Here is a 19,200-nt window from a genome sequence, read left to right as displayed (position 1 = left end):
AAGAATATGATCACGTGGATCAACTTGTGTGTCTAGGGGTGCCCCCTGCCCCCGTATATAAAGGATCAAGGGGAGGAGGCCGGCCGGCCCCTATGGTCCGCCAAGGAGGAGTCCTCCTCCTAGTAGGAGTAGGACTCCTACTAGGAGGGGGAAAGAAGTGGGGAGGGAGAAGGAAAGGGGGGCGCCGCCCCCCCTCTCCTAGTCCAATTCGGACCAGGGGGAGGAGGCGCGCAGCCCACCTTTGGCTGCCCCCCCTCTCTCCACTAAGGCCCATATGGCCCATTACTCCTCCCGGGGGGGTTCCGGTAACCCTCCGGCTCTCCGGTTTTCTCCGAAATCACCCGGAACACTTCCGGTGTCCGAATATAACCGTCCAATATATCAATCTTTATGTCTCGACCATTTCGAGACTCCTCGTCATGTCCGTGATCACATCCGGAACTCCGAACTAACTTCGGTACATCAAAACTCATAAACTCATAATATAACTGTCATCGAAACCTTAAGCGTGCGGACCCTACGGGTTCGAGAACAATGTAGACATGACCGAGACACGTCTCCGGTCAATAACCAATAGCGGAACCTGGATGCTCATATTGGATCCTACATATTCTACGAAGATCTTTATCGGTCAGACCGCATAACAACATACGTTGTTCCCTTTGTCATCGGTATGTTACTTGCCCGAGATTCGATCGTCGGTATCTCAATACCTAGTTCAATCTCGTTACTGGCAAGTCTCTTTACTCGTTCCGTAATACATCATCTCGCAACTAACTCATTAGTTGCAATGCTTGCAAGGCTTATGTGATGTGCATTACCGAGAGGGCCCAGAGATACCTCTTCGACAATCGGAGTGACAAATCCTAATCTCGAAATACGCCAACCCAACATGTACCTTTGGAGACACCTGTAGAGCACCTTTATAATCACCCATTTACGTTGTGATGTTTGGTAGCACACAAAGTGTTCCTCCGGCAAACGGGAGTTGCATAATCTCATAGTCATAGGAACATGCATAAGTCATGAAGAAAGCAATAGCAACATACTAAACGATCGGGTGCTAAGCTAATGGAATGGGTCATGTCAATCAGATCATTCACCTAATGATGTGATCCCGTTAATCAAATAACAACTCTTTGTTCATGGTTAGGAAACATAACCATCTTTGATTAACGAGCTAGTCAAGTAGAGGCATACTAGTGACACTCTGTTTGTCTATGTATTCACACATGTATTATGTTTCTGGTTAATACAATTCTAGCATGAATAATAAACATTTATCATGATATAAGGAAATAAATAATAACTCTATTATTGCCTCTAGGGCATATTTCCTTCATGTGCCCCACCCCAGCCACACATCGGGACTGGGTCCCATACAGGACAGACGCACTCTCAGAGGCTGCCGCGACCATCTTCCACCGGTCCATCTCCAGAGCAGTAACTGGCCCATCGACCTTGCCTGGTTTGCCGTCGACGCCACCACGACGCCAGACAACTCCACCTTGCGCATGTATCCGTCCACACGCAGCCGTCGTCGAACCTCCGCAGCGCCATGCCACCGGGATCCGCCGTCGGCCTTGTGGTGGATGAGACACCACTCTTCCGCTTGTCCCATCCAACCAGCACTTGCTCCAAAACGATGCCCTCAAGAGGGACAACGACATCAAAGGTACCATCATCGTCCGATCCGGTAGATCCAGACCTAGGGTTTCTCCCGGAGCATCACGAGTGGGGTGCCACGACCTGCAACAATGATGCCTCGAGAAGGGAACGACGTCATAGACGCCGCCATCGTCCGCCATGACCGAAGTCGGCGTGATTTTCACCGGAAGTTGCGTCCCACCAACCTCGCAGCTGGTTGGAACCGAACGGAGCCTCACCATGGAGACGAGGGCCGCCGTCGGCACGCCGGCAGGGAGCCTCCAGCCGCCCCTCACCGGTCCTCCTCGCGCCATCGGCCGACCAAGGCCGTACCAAGACGGATCTAGACAGGACGCCAGATCCGCAGCCATCGGAGCCACCCATGCGCATGCAGCCGCCACGCCGCCGGCCATGAAGGCTCCCATCGCCGCCGCGCAGCAGGGGCGCCGCCCTGACTGCCACCCCCGGCCTCCCCGCATGAGACGTCGCCACCGCCTCATAGGGTCCGCCGCGACGACCACCCGCCCTGGATCTGCGGTGCAGGGCCCGCCGCCACCGCGGCCCTTGCCGGCGGTAGCGATGGCTGGGGTTGGAGCAGCGGGGAGAGATTGGCGGCTAGGGATCTGGGGCCCCTGGCGCCGCCCGAGGGGAGGAGGGGGAGGGGATCTGTGGCCCCTGGCGGCTAGGTTTGTACCCAAATGGGCGGCAGCATAATCTCCGGATTGTTCCATCACCTCCTTCGACACAGGCATAGTGTCGGTCTTACATGACTCTATTGTGGCCTTATGTCAGTTTTTCATTTTATCTTCTTTTGTCAGATTATAGAATTTTAGCTGTGTACATCTTGGTTATGCAGAAGCCGGGTGTGGCTCCTAATGCTTTGTATCCACTTGATGCTACATTTTAAGTTAATAAAAGCATCCTTTATTAAAAGCAATACTAAGAAAGATAGGGTTTCACGAAATAATTCTAAGAAAGACATTGTTTTACAAATGCTGTCCAAGATGATTCTCCTCGAGTATTGTTTTAATTTACAAATGCCGTCCAAGATGCTTCTCCTCGAATATTGTTTTAATTTTAGTCTATGTGGATAAACGCGGTGACTTATTTGTCTCTTGTTTTAATAATCTTGATTATGCAGAAGCCAGGATGCTACTCCTTGAGTATCAGTTATCCATCATCATAAATTCATAACCACAGAGTTTTGCCGTTTTGTTGCAAGATCAAAAGACTAAGATACTTTCCATTTCTTATGTTACTTACTAGGATGGCTGTGTGCATCACAATGATGCAAAGGCCGGGTTTAACCCCTTTTCGAAAAAGAATGTTACCAACCAGGAGTAGAAAGTTTCCCACCCTCGTGTATACTACTCTTTCTATTTATATATGTTATAAAATAGAATAAGTGTTGTCTGTCCATACAACATGTAGGAATACTCGAACAAAACTATGGGGAAAATAAAATGTCATCATGAATTCACGACGTTGCATCATAAAGGCCTCATTCTGATGGAACAGTCTAGCCCGAGAGAACCGTAAAAGATGCAACGGATAATCTTCTTCTATATAGTAAGAGAAATATTTGGATTATGATGTCTCAGTTGCAGCAAGGTTATCTGAAACTCGAACTGCCATGAAATTATTCACAAACAAACAAAATGCATATCTCTGTCAGGGAAGATGGAAGCAGAACTCTCAGGACTATACGGTCACGACCTAGATGTTTCCTTCAAATTCTATCATCTTCAGTAGGTCATGTGAAGAACAACGACTGGTCACATGGTAGTAATCCATTAGCCTATTGGCACCACACAACAACTGACACTTGTCAAACTAAGCTTAATCACTTGCTGCAACATCCAACCTGTTTTCTTGTATTTAAGGCAAGTATTGCACATGATTTAGCAAATCAAATTAGACTAGCAGCAAAAAGGAAGAGCTCGCTCTCGTCCGGATCTGGTGAGTCCTCGGTGCCCCGGACGAATCTGGCGCCCTCGTCCTCCCCGGTGCCAGCTTCCCGTCCAGCTCCTGCTCCGTCCCCGTCGGTGCGGCTGCGTCCCCTGCTACGTTCCATCATCGTGCCGCCTGTCCTGGGCACGGCCTTTGGCCCGATTGTCCAGGGGGGGGGGGGGGAGGGCGGGTGATCCGCCGCGCGTCTCTGCTCCGCGGCGGGCGGAGGAGGCTTGGCAAACCAAGGTGCGTCGCCGCCCGCGGGATCCGCCTCGCAGGGACCGGCGCCCAAGGCGCCGCCTTCCGCCTGGTCGGCCCTGCGCGATGCCGGCCTGCGTCCGCCGCCTGCTTCGCGCTTCCCGGTGGAGTTGTATGGCTGCTGCTACAACTGCGGTAGCGACGGCCACTTCTCGGCGGACTGCTCGAACCCGCCTTTCTGCGTGCGTTGTCGTGGTGTTGGCCACATCTCGCGCGGATGTACCAGACTCGGAGTCCTTCTCCGGTGGATCAGCCGGTGCAGCCTCCGGCCCTGCGCCGTCGGGTTGAGGTCTCCCCCCCCCGTCGCCCCGGCGCTCTACCTCTTCGCAGTCGCTTCCTCCGCCGCCTCCCGGCCCTCCGCCTCCGGGTGCTGTCCGGCTCTGGAGTGATGTTGTGCAGGAGCCTGCCCGGGGCTCGCCGCAGGCTGCCAGGATGGCTGCCGGGCCGGAGTTCTCGGTGCCCTTCGCGCAACGCGAGCCGGCGCGGCCGGCGGCTGTGCCCGCCCAAGTGGAGTTGGTGGAACCGGAGGAACCTGTGGAGGCCTGCTTCATGGAGGCGTCTGACGATGTTCGGCAAATGGAGGCGGAGCTTGCTCGGGGCGTTCTGGTCACGGTGACTGGCAACAGGCCTACGGTGGATCTGGCGTCGGCGGCAGAGACCTTGCACGCTGAGTTCGATATCGGCCTGACGGACATGTCAATTCGGCCGTTTTTCCTGGATGATTTCCTCGTGTTGTGCCAAGATGGGGCGGTCCGGGATAGGATGGTACGTGCAGGGCACACGCGCTCCTCATGGTTCGAGCTCAACCTCCGGCCATGGAATAGGCAGGCGCAGGCGACGGCGGCTTCGCTGCCTTTCCTTGTCCCGATCGCTCTACGCGGTGTGCCTGCGCATGCTTGGAGCCAGAGGATGGCTAGTGTGATCTTGTGGGGTCTGGGATATGTGGTTGGTGTGGATGAAAGTACGGCTCGGCGCCTTGACATGGCTGATTTCCGGGTTTGGCTTCGTATAGACCGCCCACGGCGGATCCCTCGATGCCGGCTGCTCTTCATCGACGAGCCAAGGCGGAACGTCTGGGCAGAGGGGATCGGTCACCGGGTGGCTGTGGGACGGCGAGCCAAGACCCTCTGGTATCCGATTGATATCACCGTGCTTGCGGAGCCGGTGCTGGTGGACGACGGAGACGACGACGGCCGGCGACTCCGCCTCCTCCGGCGCCACCGTCGCCATCCTCCGGCAACGATGAGGATGTACCGGGTTCTGGCCTCCATAGGCCCTGGAGGGGCTCGGCTGCTGGCGGTTCTTCGGCCAGCACGGTGGGTTCATCCTCGTCGGTGGCGCCACCGCCGGCGGGGCGTCAGGTTCAAACTGCTTTCGATCAGGTCCAGTCTTTGGTCAACAACATCTGTGTTGGCGAGGTCATTGGGCTGCGTCCGCAGCAGGCTTTTGGGCAGGCGGCTGATGTGGAGTGCGACCAGCCAGTTGGGGCTCGGCCCGTGGCGCCTGTGGGTCCCGTTGTTGATCAGCCTGTCTCCCCTGCCTCGGTCCAGTTGTCGAGATGGGTGAGGGCAGACAGGATTGGCCGCGCCCGAGGTGGATAGGTCTGGGGATCTGGTGCCTGCTGGGGATCTGCGTGACAGCGACTCGGTGCTGGTTGGTTCTTGTCGTATCCCCCTGGCGGACCAGCTGGATGAGGACAGGTGCAGCTTTTCCACAGACTCCTGGGCCCTGCACTCACGGTCCCACCTGCTGGACAGCGACATGTGCGATTGTGGACAAAACAACCAAGTGGAAGCCATGGAGACCTTCCAAGTGTGCCTATCGGACGCAAGTTGCACCCATGCAACATGCATGGTACGTAGCGTGGATGTGGGGAGTCTGCCAGTGCATGCATTATTTACTGTTGATGAGCCTGAAGATGGGCAGTTCCAGGGCACACCAGATCATGTAGTAGTACATGCTGATAAGGACGCGCCGGTGCAGACCACTCCACTGAGGGATGGTAGCGGCTTGCTATTGCAAGATGACTTGGAGACCATGCGCGTGGAGATGTGCAGAACCCTAACCCCTCTCCTGCCGCTCCCAACCACCCACGCGCCGGCGGGGAAAACACGCAACCCAAGGAAGAAAAGAAGACTGGACGTAACGCCAAGAAGGAGTGCAAGACTGGCGAAGCAAGGGGCCTCCAAGCAACAGAAAGTGCTCATTAGAAAGCTCTGCCTGGCGCATGAAGGGGAGACAATTTCGGAAGAAGCGCTCAGGATGTACGTCAACCTATTTTCTCGTCCGCTTTCGGACGTGCACATTGCCGCTGTACTCGCCTTGTTCGGGTGGGAATCGCCGGTTGAGCCTCTGGATGGGGTGGAGGTGTGCTAATGCACGCGCTGGTGGCTCGGTTGGTGATTGAAATGAATGAGCAACCTTTGAGGATCATGGTGTGGAATGTCCGAGGGCTAAATGCACCTGCTCGTCGGAATGCGGTCTTCCAGGTGGTCAATCAGGCTTGTCCTGCCATTGTGTGTCTCCAAGAAACTAAGTTGCATGTTGTGTCACTAAACATTGTACGACAATGCCTCGGTGCTAAGTTTGAGAAGTTTTTCTATTTGCCTGCGTCCGGCACGCGTGGTGGGATCTTGGTGGCCTGGGATGCCACGATGACTCAACTATCTAACCCACACTATACCAACCACACATTAACTGTGCTTGTTAAATGCCCTGAGGACGACCTGCCTTGGTGGCTCACATGTGTTTATGGGCCACAAGAGGAGGAGGATAAGGTAGAGTTCCTTCAGGATTTAGTGGATATTCGTGACCTGCACGCTGGGCCTTGGCTCGTGGCCGGGGACTTTAATCTCATCACTTGCGAGGAGGATAAGAACAATGCCTTGATCAACCGAAGAATGATGGGGAGGTTTCGGGCTAAGATCAATGCTTTGGAACTAAAAGAGATATACTTGAACGACAGAAGATACACCTGGTCAAACGAACGAAGAGTGGCTACCTTGGAGAAGATCGATCATGTCTTTGCTTCGAATGACTGGGACGAGGCCTATCCAACAAGTTTCCTTTCCGCGTTGGGCACGGCTGTGTCTGATCATTGCCCACTGATGCTGGATATGAATGTGAGCATTAATATGAAGAGCCGTTTCAAGTTTGAGTCGTTCTGGATTCGAGCCCCGGGTTTCATGGATGTAGTAAAGCTGGCTTGGTCCACCACACCTGTAGCCAACAATGACTACCTCACGCTGCATAACAAGTTAAGGGCAACTGCTGTGAGCCTCCAAAGGTGGAGTGACCGTTGGATCGGCAATGTGAAATTGCAAATTTTGGTTGCACTTGAAGTTATCAAACAGCTTGACGTGGCCATGGAGACAAGGACGCTATCTGATGCTGAGAGGGCACTGAGGAAGTGTCTAAAGAAGAAGCTGTTGGGTTTGAGCTCTCTAGAGAGGACGATAGTAAGGCAAAGATCAAGGCTGTTGCAACTACGTGAGGGTGACAGAAATACTAGGCTTTTCCATCAGCAAGCCAGTCATAGGCAAAGAAAGAATATCATAAGAGTTGTGAAGCACAACGACAACCTGTACTCTGGGCAGGACGAGGTGGCATCGGCGGTGGACACATACTTCGGTGCAGCTTTTGGCGATGCGGAGGAGAGGTCACATGCCCTCAACCTTGACATGTTGGGCTTGCCGCACCTGGACTTACAGCACTTGGAGAGCCCGTTCACGGATGAGGAAGTGGAGAAAGTAATCAAGAGCATGCCCATGGACAAAGCTCCGGGGCCGGATGGGTTCACTGGTCATTTTTATGCAACTTGCTGGGACATAATCAAGGTGGATTTCATGAGAGCGATGAACAGTTTCTACAAGGGGGACATGAGAGGTTTGGCCGCAATCAATAAGTCCCTTGTCTCACTTTTGCCAAAGAAGGAGGGGGCTTTGGAGGTGAGGGACTTCCGGCCTATAAACCTTGTCCATGGGGCCATCAAGATCTTTGAAAAGGTTTTTGCCAGTCGGTTGGTGGAGGATCTCCCCAAGTTGGTTGGGAACCACCAAAGTGCATTCGTTAAGGGCAGATCGCTGCATGACAACTTCATGCTTGTGCAGAGCATGGCACGATGCTTGCATGCTTTGAGGAGTTCATGTGTGCTGCTAAAGCTAGATATATCTAAAGCTTTTGACTCCGTTCAATGGCCTTTTCTTATTGAGGTGTTGAATCAAATGGGCTTCGGACCAAGGTGGAGGTCTTGGATATGCGGGATACTTGCAACATCGACCACCAAGATCATGGTGAATGGTGAGCCGGGAGACACGATATACAATTGTAAAGGGCTGAGGCAGGGGGCCCCGATCTCTCCAATGCTTTTCATTCTAACGATGGAGCCCCTTCAAAGGTTGTTCGAGGTGGCTATGGCTAGAGGTCTGGTGTCACCCCTGGCGCGTGTTGGCATGAGGAAACGTCTCTCTATCTTCGCTGATGACGTGGTGCTATTTATCAAGCCAAATCCAATGGACCTTGAGGTATGCAAGTCCCTGTTTGAGATCTTTGGGGAGGCATCAGGGCTGAGAATCAACATGAGCAAATCCGCGGCCCTACCTATCAGGTGCTCTGAGGAGGAGATTGCAATGGCATGCAATGAGTTGCAATGCCCCTTGGGATCGTTCCCGATCAAGTATCTTGGGCTACCCCTATCGCTAAGGAAGCAAACCGCAACACAGTTAAAATTTTTGGTGGATCATATGGCAAATCAGCTACCGAAATGGAGAGCAGCTTTGATGCCCAAGAGCGGGCGACTAACTCTTGTGCAGTCTGTCTTGTGTGCAATGCCGATCCATGCTATGATGGCTTTGGACCTACCTGCAAAAACTATATCGACAATGAACAAGATTTGCCGAGGTTTCTTATGGTGCCGAAGAGCTGAGGCAAACGGTGGTCACTGTGCTGTTGCATGGGATATGGTTTGTACGCCAAAGTGGGCAGGTGGATTGGGGCTGCCAAACCTCAGATGGATGAATATTGCCATGCAAGCCCGCTGGCCGTGGCTCATGAGGACGGATGAGTCAAGACCATGGAAGGAATTCATAGTCAAAGTCCCGGAAGAAGCACAGATGCTATGTCAAGCAGCCATGAGGAGCACTGTGCGGTCTGGACGAACAACACGCTTTTGGCAGGACCGATGGCTTCATGGACAAAGAATACAGGAGTTGGCGCCGCGAGTCTATGAATTGGTGCACCCCCCACTCGCAACCTGAGGATGGTCAGTACGGCCATGCAGGACGGCTCTTGGGCGATGGACATCAGCCCCAACCTTGAACCGGAAACCTTACACCAGTTTCTAGCGCTATGGCAACTGCTCAATGGTTGGGAGCTTTTTGATGACGAGCCGGATGAGATAACATGGTCGTGGGAGACAAATGGGCTTATGCGACAGCTTTCTGGGGCCGGGAGGTGGCCCAAACAGCGGATCTGACATGGAAATCACGTGCTCCTATGAAATGCAGGTTTTTCACATGGCTAGCCATGAAGAATCGATGTTGGACCTTGGATCGACTAGCACGCAGAGGCCTACCCCATCAGGACGCATGCCCTTTCTGTGATCAAGAGGAGGAAACGATCGACCATGTTCTACTCGCATGTGTTTTTGCTCGCACAGTGTGGGCATCGATCTTCGTCGCGTTGGGGACACCAAGTTGGATTCCTACTGCCCAAGAAACGCTGGTGGAGTGGGTCGTTGACAAGCGTGGTTCAAACAACGTCAGCACGAAGGACCTTCGCACCATCTTTGCGCTTACTTGGTGGGAGTTGTGGAAGCATAGGAATGCCATTGTCTTCGAGGGCGCGCGTCCTTCGGTTGAGCAGTTACTAAGAAGCATGTGCGCGGAGGGTTCCTCTTGGTCAACCGCTGGGTTACTACGAGGAGATGTAATGCCTTTCTTTGCTAGGGTAGAGAGGTGGGTGAGTGATGAGGATTAGCTTGTAAAAACAAAACCTTGTAAATTATGATGGAGGCATACTTAGCCTTTTTCTTCTATAATATATGATATGCACACTCGTGCATATTCAAGAAAAAAAAGGAAGAGCGAGAGCTTACTGTCATTCACCTGGCAACCTCGATCATGGCTTCTATGGCTCTGAAATCATCTCCATCGCCATTTTCTGGGCAGTCACAGCTCCAGCGCATCCAGCCTTCAACACTGTTGAGTATCATGATTATTAGGAAAGCTAGGATAGTGTAGGATATTATTCTACCTTGCCTTGTACTCCAAAATGATTATGTACTCCTATATATATGCTCATGAGACTCAAGCAATACATCAAATTATTTCATCAATCCCTCTCTTCCTTCCAACAAGGTATCTATCGCAAGTCGATCCTAAAATCTAGCCGCCGCCGCTTCCGCACCTGCGCGCTGCCTCCGGGGCGGTCAACCTCCATGACCGCCGCCGGGGGCCGCGCCGCCCGTACCTAGGGTTCGTCCGCCGGCCATGTTGGCCGACTTCCCTAGAGAGTCTTTTTCGTGATCCTTTGATCCGGTTTTTCTCTCTCTCGCCGGTCGCTTTGATCGGCGTCTACTTTTTGGTTTTCCGGTCTATGTGATCCGGTTTGCGTCGCCCACCGCCGCCGTCGACCCCGCGCGCCTCTACTCCAACACCGGCACGATTGGCCGGCTTCTTCACCGACCCGGCGGCCTCGCGCGTCGTCCGTGCGTCGGCCCGTCGGTCGCCCCGACTCGGCGGCCTCGCGCGTTGTTGCGCGTCGGCTCGCCGGTCGCCCCGACCCGGCGGCCTCGCGTCATGCGGCGGCCCTTCACCGCCGCCATTCGCGCGACGGCCCGCCCATCGATCTACGCGGGCCGTCACCGCCCTGCTCCGACCGGGACTCCTGCATAACCCCGACCCGGCGGCCTCGCGCCATGCCGCGGCCAATCATAGCCGCCCTGCCGCTCGCCGCCGCCGGCTTCATCTCGGACTCCGCCGCCACCGCGCCTCCACCGAGCGGCGTCCCCGACCTCGCACGCGATCGGCCTGATCACCCGCTCGCCGCCGCGATCCGCCTCATCTACGCTGCGCGACCGACCTGGCCCGTCAGTTACGCGCACCTCTGCAGGTCCCGTGAAGATCGTCTCCGAGTTCAGCGCGCCTCTCCACCGATCGAGTATCGGGCTGCCGCCGCGTCGCCCCGTCGGGCCGCAGCGCCGCCGCCTCGTGGTTCTTTTCCCGGCTGTCCCGACCCGCGTCACCGCTGCGTCGCCCCTTCGGGCCGTAGTACCGCGGCCCGCGGTCCACCGCAGCCCAGAGGCTGTCCGCTCCAGGTCGTCCCCGTGGCGGCACCGATCCTCGCGCCGCCACTGTGTCGCCCCGTCGGGCCGTAGCGAGTGTGGCACGCGGTCCACGCCGCCGTCTAGAGGCCGTCCCTGCGGTTGCACCGACCCGCGCTCCTCCGCCGCGCCGCCCCTTCGGGCTGTCGCGCCGCGGCCCGCGGTCCCTGCCGCCGCCCCGAGGTCTTCCCGCCGTCACCCCGACCTGCCCGCCGCCACTGCGTCGCCCCTTCGGGCCGTAGCGCGGCGGCCCACGGTCCATTTTGTCGTCCACGCGCGTTGACTTCCTGTGGTATGTGTGGCGCCACCTCCCTTGGCGCGGGAACGCCACCGTCCGCGCCGGTCTTCGTCATGATGTCGGGTTCTTCGCCTACTTCGAGCACCGCCGCCGCGCTCCTAACCTAGCCGCCGCCGCCATTAGGCCGCCGCCGCCGCTCTTCTGGCCACCGCCGCTACCAACGTAGCCGCCGCCGCTCGTCCACCTCCTTCGTCTTTGTCCAACACCGGCCCGTCGCCAACGTCGTCGTCATCTACCCTGACCACTTCGTCTACTTCGACAACCGCGGGCGACATCGGCTCCGCGCTGATTGACGCTGCAACCGTCGTCCGAGTCCTTCTTTGCTGGCCTCTCCGACTCCTCCGACATGGCGTACAACTTGTGCAGGTCCTCGTCTATGCATGCCCGGTGCTGGCAACACCGATGCGTGCCTTCGTCCATGATGTTTCCCCGGGCCTGGCAAGCCTGGTGTGGCGCTTCGTCAACTTCGTCTTCGTCCGTCTACGCATCCCGGTGCTGGCAACACCGGTGCGTGCCTTCGTCTACGATGTGTCCCCGGGCTTGGCAAACCCGCCGCGACGCGTCGTCAACAACGTCTTCTTCCCGGCGCACCACTACTTCGACACCACTGCGCCCACGCTAACTCGGCGCGCTCTTGCGCCCGCGGATCCACGGTGACATCCTCGACACTGGCTCCCCGACTCGACATCGACCACGACATTCTACGCGCGGCTACCTCGACCACGGCTACACCACCCTCGGCTCTCGGCTACATCGACAAACGGTACAAAGGGCTACCGCCTGCTTGAGCAACCTCGTTGGTTTCCACTCCAGCCACGACTTCGTGATGCGTCGACCGTTACGACCGTGGGAGGGTGTCCGTCGGCTTGCCTTCGGATTCTTCTCCAGTCTCACCGTCTGCGTCGCTACCGTTGTGACTGCGGGGGGGGGGGGGGGTATGTTGAGTATCGTGATTATTAGGAAAGCTAGGATAGCGTAGGATATTATTCTACCTTGCCTTGTACTCCGCGAGGCCAGAGGCCGTCCGCTCCAGGTCGTCCCCGTGGCGGCACCGATCCTCGCGCCGCCACTGCGTCGCCCCGTCGGGCCCTAGCGAGCGTGGCACGCGGTCCACGCCGCCGTCTAGAGGCTGTCCCCGCGGTTGCACCGACCCGCGCTCCTCCGCCGCGCCGCCCCTTCGGGCTGTCGTGCCGCGGCCCGCGGTCCCTGCCGCCGCCCCGAGGTCTTCCCACCGTCACCCCGACCTGCCCGCCGCCGCTGCGTCGCCCCTTCGGGCCGTAGCGCGGCGGCCCACGGTCCACTTCGTCGTCCACGCGCGTTGACTTCCTGTGGTATGCGTCGCGCCACTTCCCTTGGCGCGGGAACTCCACTGTCCGCGCCGGCTTCGTCATGCTGTCGGGTTCTTCGCCTAATTCGAGCATCGCCACCGCGCTCCTAACCTAGCCGCCGCCGCCATCAGGCCGCCGCCGCCATCAGGCCGCCGCCGCCGCTCTTCTTTGGCCTCCGCCGCTACCCATGTAGCCGCCGCCGCCCGTCCACCTCCTTCGTCTTCGTCCAGCACCGGCCCGTCGCCAGCGTCGCCGTCATCTACCCCGACCACTTCGTCTACTCCGACAACCGCAGGCGACATCGGCTCCGCGCTGATTGACGCCGCAACCGTCGTCGAGTCCTTCTTTGCTGGCCTCTCCGACTCCTCCGACATGGCGTACAACTTGTGTAGGTCCTCGTCTATGCATGCCCAGTGCTGGCAACACCGATGCGTGCCTTCGTCCATGATGTTTCCCCGGGCCTGGCAAGCCTGGTGTGGCGCTTCATCAACTTCGTCTTCGTCCGTCTATGCATGCCCGGTGCTGGCAACACCGGTGCATGCCTTCGTCTACGATGTGTCCCCGGGCTTGGCAAACCCGCCGCGACGCGTCGTCAATAACGTCTTCTTCCCGGTGCACCACTACTTCGACACCACTGCGCCCATGCTAACTCGGCGCGCTCTTGCGCCCGCGGCTCCACGGTGACATCCTCGACACCGGCTCCCCGACTCGACATCGACCACGACATTCTACGCGCGGCTACCTCGACCACGGCTACACCACCCTCGGCTCTCGGCTACATCGACAAACGGCACAAAGGGCTACCGCCTGCTTGAGCAACCTCGTTGGTTTCCACTCCAGCCATGACTCCGCGATGCGTCGGCCGTTACGACTGTGGGGGGGTGTCCGTCGGCTTGCCTTCGGATTCTTCTCCAGTCTCACCGTCTGCGTCGCTACCGTTGTGACTGTGGGGGGATGTTGAGTATCGTGATTATTAGGAAAGCTAGGATAGCGTAGGATATTATTCTATCTTGCCTTGTACTCCAAGATGATCATGTACTCCTATATATATGCCCATGAGGCTCAAGCAATACATCGAATTATTTCACCAATCCCTCTCTCCCTTCCAACAAGCACGATCATCATCTTTCAGAGTAATGTCCAAAAAGGCAAAGAAAGTTCAGAGTTCTCAGCCTTTCGGTCAGTACATGCTATAAAATTCACCTTCTGTCATACTGAATTTCTTCAAGGAATAAAAAGGAACTATTACTAACCTATTGGATAGCATATTTTTTGTTTATCAATATAGCTGAGTATATCCTACAAAAGCTATTAAATTGTGCTTTCTTAACATCTAGGGCCCGGGGGAGGATTGGAATTGAAAGATGGTGTTGATGCATCTGGAAGGCCAGCCAAGGTTAGTTTTCAGGCCGAAGAATGTGTTTTCTTTCTACTCCCTCCGATCCAAAATAAGGGTCGCAGTTTTGAACTGGGGTTAGTTCAAAACCGCGACACTTATTATGGATCGGAGGTAGTAATAAGTATCATTATTCATCACTTAATATTGCACATTTTTATCAGGGGAAGGGCGTCTACCAGTTTGCCAGCAAGTATGGAGCAAATGTTGATGGGTACAGGTAGAACATTCACCCCAATATAAAAATAAATATAAAAGCAGGCTTTACTGTTTAGAAATTACTCCCTCCGTCCCATAAAAACGTCTTACATTATGGGACGGACGGAGTAGATGATAAAATTTTCAAGAAAATGCCCAGCTACAGCACTGGCAGGATGAAACAGTGAAAATAATAGCATTCAGAATTCATCTACTGCCCTCAGTTTTCATTGCATATATGATATTTGTGATGTCTTTATTGTAGCCCAATATATAACCCAGAAGAATGGTCTCCAAGTGGTGACTACTATGCGGGAGGTAAGCACACACAAGTATCCGGAAACAATGATCTTAAAGCTCTCGCTTCAGTTGACTCTTTTCTTTGGGAAAGAAATAACATTCATGCCTTGGTTTATGCAGGAAAGACAGGGTTGTTGCTCTGGGTGGTTACTCTTGCTGGAATTCTGCTGGGTGGTGCTCTGCTTGTTTACAATACTAGTGATTTGGCTTCTTGAAGCCTGGTATAGCAAACCAGATTATGTACCATGCAAGGATTTACATCATCTAGGTAGATATTCGGACTATATGTTGTGCAATTGTGTACCATGCAAGGATTATGGACCATGCAAGGATCTCCTTATACTATACTTAATTACCAAAAGCGATAAGTTTCCAATATGCAAATAATGGTCTTATATGTTGTGCAATTGATGTAATCAAGACTAAATAATCAGCAAAATGCTATGCCTTCAGCTAACAAGGCAGTGGATATGAGTGCACAGAGTCTGACTTGAACAAAATAGCTGAACATGACACAACTGAAATATGGGACAGCTCATAAGGAAATTGTTCAATTTGTTTTCTCTTAGCACGTACCCGCTAATGCTCTGCATAGCATTTGGTTCCAGCGTGTTACAAGAATCAATCAAATCAACATCATAAACCATTTTTTGCACTAGCAAAACAGAAATATTTTTGCTCTACTGTACCAAAAGAATTTCATTATATTGTAGGGACCTCGACATATGGCGTTACAGTACTACAAGTGACATGCACCTAAGCATGTTGTTAGCTGGACACCCACCCTATTCATTTTGCTTGAAACTTCAAAAGCCCTTCTGTATCATGGCACCTCAATCTTGACATCGACAACTTGCCCATCTGAATCGTGGGAGCCTGGACGAGTGGATTGCTCAACTTCTTTGATGCACGCCACATGGGTAGGTACATCAGAAGGCTTCAGTTGAGGGTCTGAACAACCATCACCATTTGTGCTTTGCAGATGACCTTGTTCCAACTGCAAAGCACTCTCTAGGTGCCAGAGGACTTCGCCCATCGAAGGCCGGTTCACCCCCTCATCTGCAAGGCATTTTTCTGCTATCTCGCTGAATGTTCTGATGGACTCCAGTGTGTAATTTCCATCCAATCGAAGGTCGATTATGGTCTCAAGTAACTTGTGCCTTTGCCTGTTGAGAGCCCAGTCAGCAAGGTTTATCTGGTCTCTTGGCAGGGTTGGATTTATGACTGGTCGAGCACACAGCACTTCAAACAGCACGACACCAAAAGAGTACACATCTGAACTTGGCGTTAACTGCTGTCTCCTATAGTACTCTGGATCGAGGTAACCAAAACTCCCTTTGACAGCAGTACTAACATGAGTATGATCTAAAGCTGGACCATCTTTTGAGATGCCAAAATCTGCCATCTTGGCAACAAGGTTGTTGTCTAACAAAATGTTGGTAGTCTTGACGTCCCTGTGGATTATACCTCTGTCAAGCCCAGTGTGAAGGTAGTGAAGCCCTCGTGCTGCGCCGATACATATTTCGAGCCTTTGCTTCCATGTAAGAGCAGGAAGGTCACTTCCATAAAGATGGCTCCTTAATGTGCCATTTGCCATGTGCTCATAAACTAAGACCATCTCGTTTTGCTCATCACAATAGCCAATCAAGGGCACAAGGTGCCGGTGCCGCAACCTTGAGAGCATCTCGATCTCAGTTTCGAATTCCTTCACACCCTGACCCTGGTGAGAATCTGTGTAACCCCTCTTAATTGCCACCCGAGTGCCATCCTCCATTATACCCCTGTAGACCTTGCCAAAGCCTCCAACCCCAATCACCAAGGACTCATCAAAGTTCACGGTGGCTGTTCTGATTTCTGCAATGGTGAACCGCCTGCCCATCCTTTTGCTCCCAAATGCCCCAGCCGTGAGAAGAGTTGGAGAACGGGTATGTGCAGCACCATGGGGATTGTCCTTGGCTTTGCTGGCTGAACTATTTTTCTTCCGTCGCAGATTGAAACATAAATAAAGAGCAGCAGCAATTGCGATAAAAATTATCAGACCGGAAGCAGCACCAATTAGCACCCACTTGGGGCTCCGTTTTGGTTTGCTTGCGCCACCACTGAAGCCTCCAATCCTGACGGTTGGATGGGCAAGATTTCCTTCCCGGCTGACCTTAAAGATCTCCATGCCATTGAGAAGAGCATCAGCAGCCGCGGAACCTGCTGAAGACTCAGACCCCAGCTGAACCCAAAGAGTGTCCATCTGCGGTGAGGCAGCATCAAGGAAGTCTTCATAAAAGGCCTTGTTCTTGCCCCCAGCTCTGGCAAGCACATCATAGCCCTCTGCAGCGGTCTTGTTGTTTATGTAAATCTTGAACTTGCGTTGCTCGGCCTTGTCATACTGCAGCTCGCAGAAATGCAGCCGGACCAAGTAATCAAAGCCAGGGTCGATGTTAAAGCTCCATGAGACATTGAACTTCTTTCCCAAGACCGAACTCTCTGTTGGCACCCTTGCACTCTGATAGAGCCTCAAAGGGGCTACCGTGGGATCATCAGCAGACACATAACTTATGTTGGAAGAGTTGAAGATGGAATTCGCGGCGTTCAGAGAGAATATGAAATGGTCATCTTTATCCCACCTCCTCCACAATCCTGGATCCTCTTTCCTCGTCAGTACATCTCTGCATCCCACACACAGCCTGTACATGGTCTCGATCCCGCCGCCGTCGAGGCTAAAAGGGCCTTTCAACCCATGAGCATCCACCTTGTTGACTGAATCAAAAATTGAGGTGCCAGACACAGGGAGAACCTCCATGGCATTGATGAAGGCGAAGGACCCTTCATCGGGGGTGAACTCAATGCCCAGTTTACCAGAAGTGACATTGAGAAGGTACTCCTTGACGATGACGCTGCTGGTTGAGTTGATCTGGGAATCCCTCCAAGAAATCTCCCCGTGGACACTGAACTTGGAGAGCAGCCTCAGGCCATTTGCCGCGACACTGAAGATGGGCTCCTGGGCGCCGAGATTGGCGAACTGCTGGCTGAAATGGAGGCGGAGGAAGTAGCTCCCGGGGGCGACGGCGAGCCTGTAGCTGGAGGAGGCGTTGAAGACACGGGCGGTCTTGTACAAATCTCCGTACGGGTCTTGTTCTCCATCAACTCCCGGAGCCGGAGCCGGAGCCGGAGCCGCCGAGGCGATGGCTCCGGGGAAGCTGAGCGTGAAGTTGTTGGAAGGGGAAGAATCCCCAATCCATGTCCTGGCGTCGACGCTGGTGGTGGAATCCGAGGCGCAGTTGATGAGGATCGGCTGGGGCTGCGCTCGCGCATTCCCCGCGGCCAAGAACACCAGCAGCACCAGGATCGACAGGAAATTGGCGGAGGAATTCATCACGACCCTCCGCCGCCGCAATTTGGAGCGGATAAACCCTACTCGCTACTCGGGTCACCAGTTTTTTATTTTATTTTTTTGCTCGTCCGTCGAGAAATTGCAACCTGCGAGAGCCAAGCAGAACCGCATTGGTAAGTAATTAACCTAGAGTGATGATAAGGCTACGGATGGCCAGAGATTAAGCGTAAGAGAACAAGAACAAGAACAAGAACGCGACTCAGGAACCGGAAGGCGAGAAAGAAAGAAAGGTTCCACTGACCTGAGGAGTCGTGGGTTGTTGCTCGATCTGGAGAGCGCTCTCTCTCTCTCCCCCAGCAAAGCAAATCAAGAGCAGCTAGCGCCGGAAGAAGAAAGAAAGCTCCAAGCCGAGAGAGACAGACAGAGAGCAACAAATGGCAAGCCGTCCTCTTCTGTTTAAGCTAAGCTAGCTTGGGAGGGAGGGAAGAGGCCCCAAACCAAACCAAACGGTTGCCGCTAATAGAACTAGTAGTATAATTGGGAAATCAGGCGCAGGCCTGCAGCTGATTGATTCATTGATTAATCCTGTCCTGGACCTGGAGAGGAGACACGGACAGGGAGAGGTATCTATCTGCTCTCAGGAGGAGGTGGGGATTGCGATTCTTGTGTGGATTCGGCTAGCTCCCACATGACCTGTGGGGCTATTTTTGAAACTGAGCTCACCAAAACAAAGCTGATGTTATTTATTAGCTGGATGATGCAGTGCACTGGCTAGCTGGGACCCATACCAGTACCACTGGGCACTGCCATTCTGCACCGTCTCTTGGCTGTTGATCACCTTTTTGCTCTCTACTTTGCACAAACAAACTGCTTTCCCTGTTAGACTACAAACTGTTTTCCCTGTTAGACTGTATATATGTAGCCTTTGTACACATATATTGTAACATTGTATTGTACCCCGTGGGTACCTCTATATAATGAGAGAGCCATACCCCGTGTAGGGTGTCGAGCAGTTCCCAACATATTATGTTTTACATGGTATCGGTTTATGTTAAGATGGCTTCCGCTGCCTCTACTGCCGCCGCCGCCGCCGTCGTTGTGCCGACCTCCGTCGCCGCCTCCGCCGTCGTTGCGCCGGCCCTTGGGTCGCCGTTCCTGGCCTCGCGCCCCCTTGCGATG

At 54.1% G+C, this 19,200-nt stretch overlaps 2 protein-coding genes across 4 annotated transcripts; one reads left to right on the top strand and one right to left on the bottom strand.

Moving 5' to 3' along the window:
• The first annotated feature begins 9,918 nt into the window (after positions 1-9,918).
• Positions 9,919-14,989, top strand: LOC125537419 (photosystem II 10 kDa polypeptide, chloroplastic-like). 3 transcript variants are annotated; one of them, XM_087543939.1, is made up of 7 exons: positions 9,966-10,054; positions 11,266-11,277; positions 13,935-13,981; positions 14,140-14,198; positions 14,363-14,418; positions 14,662-14,714; positions 14,817-14,989. In XM_087543939.1, exons 1-7 carry the CDS (start codon positions 9,975-9,977, stop codon positions 14,909-14,911), a joined length of 402 nt encoding a protein of 133 aa, XP_087400065.1. In that variant the 5' UTR covers positions 9,966-9,974; the 3' UTR covers positions 14,912-14,989. The 3 variants fall into 3 exon arrangements, with proteins under 3 accessions (XP_048556690.2, XP_087400065.1, XP_087400064.1); XM_087543938.1 differs by having other exon boundaries at positions 11,266-11,280; XM_048700733.2 differs by lacking the exon at positions 11,266-11,277 and having other exon boundaries at positions 9,919-10,059; positions 13,916-13,981.
• Positions 14,990-15,234: 245 nt separating this feature from the next.
• Positions 15,235-18,716, bottom strand: LOC125537417 (putative receptor-like protein kinase At1g30570). The gene is made up of 2 exons (XM_048700731.2): positions 18,323-18,716; positions 15,235-18,167 (listed from the first exon to the last, which is right to left on the bottom strand). The coding sequence occupies exon 2, from the start codon at positions 18,061-18,063 to the stop codon at positions 15,520-15,522; it is 2,544 nt and encodes an 847-aa protein (XP_048556688.1). The 5' UTR covers positions 18,064-18,167; positions 18,323-18,716; the 3' UTR covers positions 15,235-15,519.
• Positions 18,717-19,200: the final 484 nt, after the last annotated feature.

The sequence above is a fragment of the Triticum urartu genome, chromosome 2A (genome assembly GCF_056163025.1).
Source record: "Triticum urartu cultivar PI428250 chromosome 2A, HENAU_Tu73, whole genome shotgun sequence".
Classification (NCBI taxonomy): domain Eukaryota; kingdom Viridiplantae; phylum Streptophyta; class Magnoliopsida; order Poales; family Poaceae; genus Triticum; species Triticum urartu.
The sequence above is the reverse complement of the archived record's forward strand: the minus strand, read 5'-3'. Positions and strand labels throughout refer to the sequence as shown.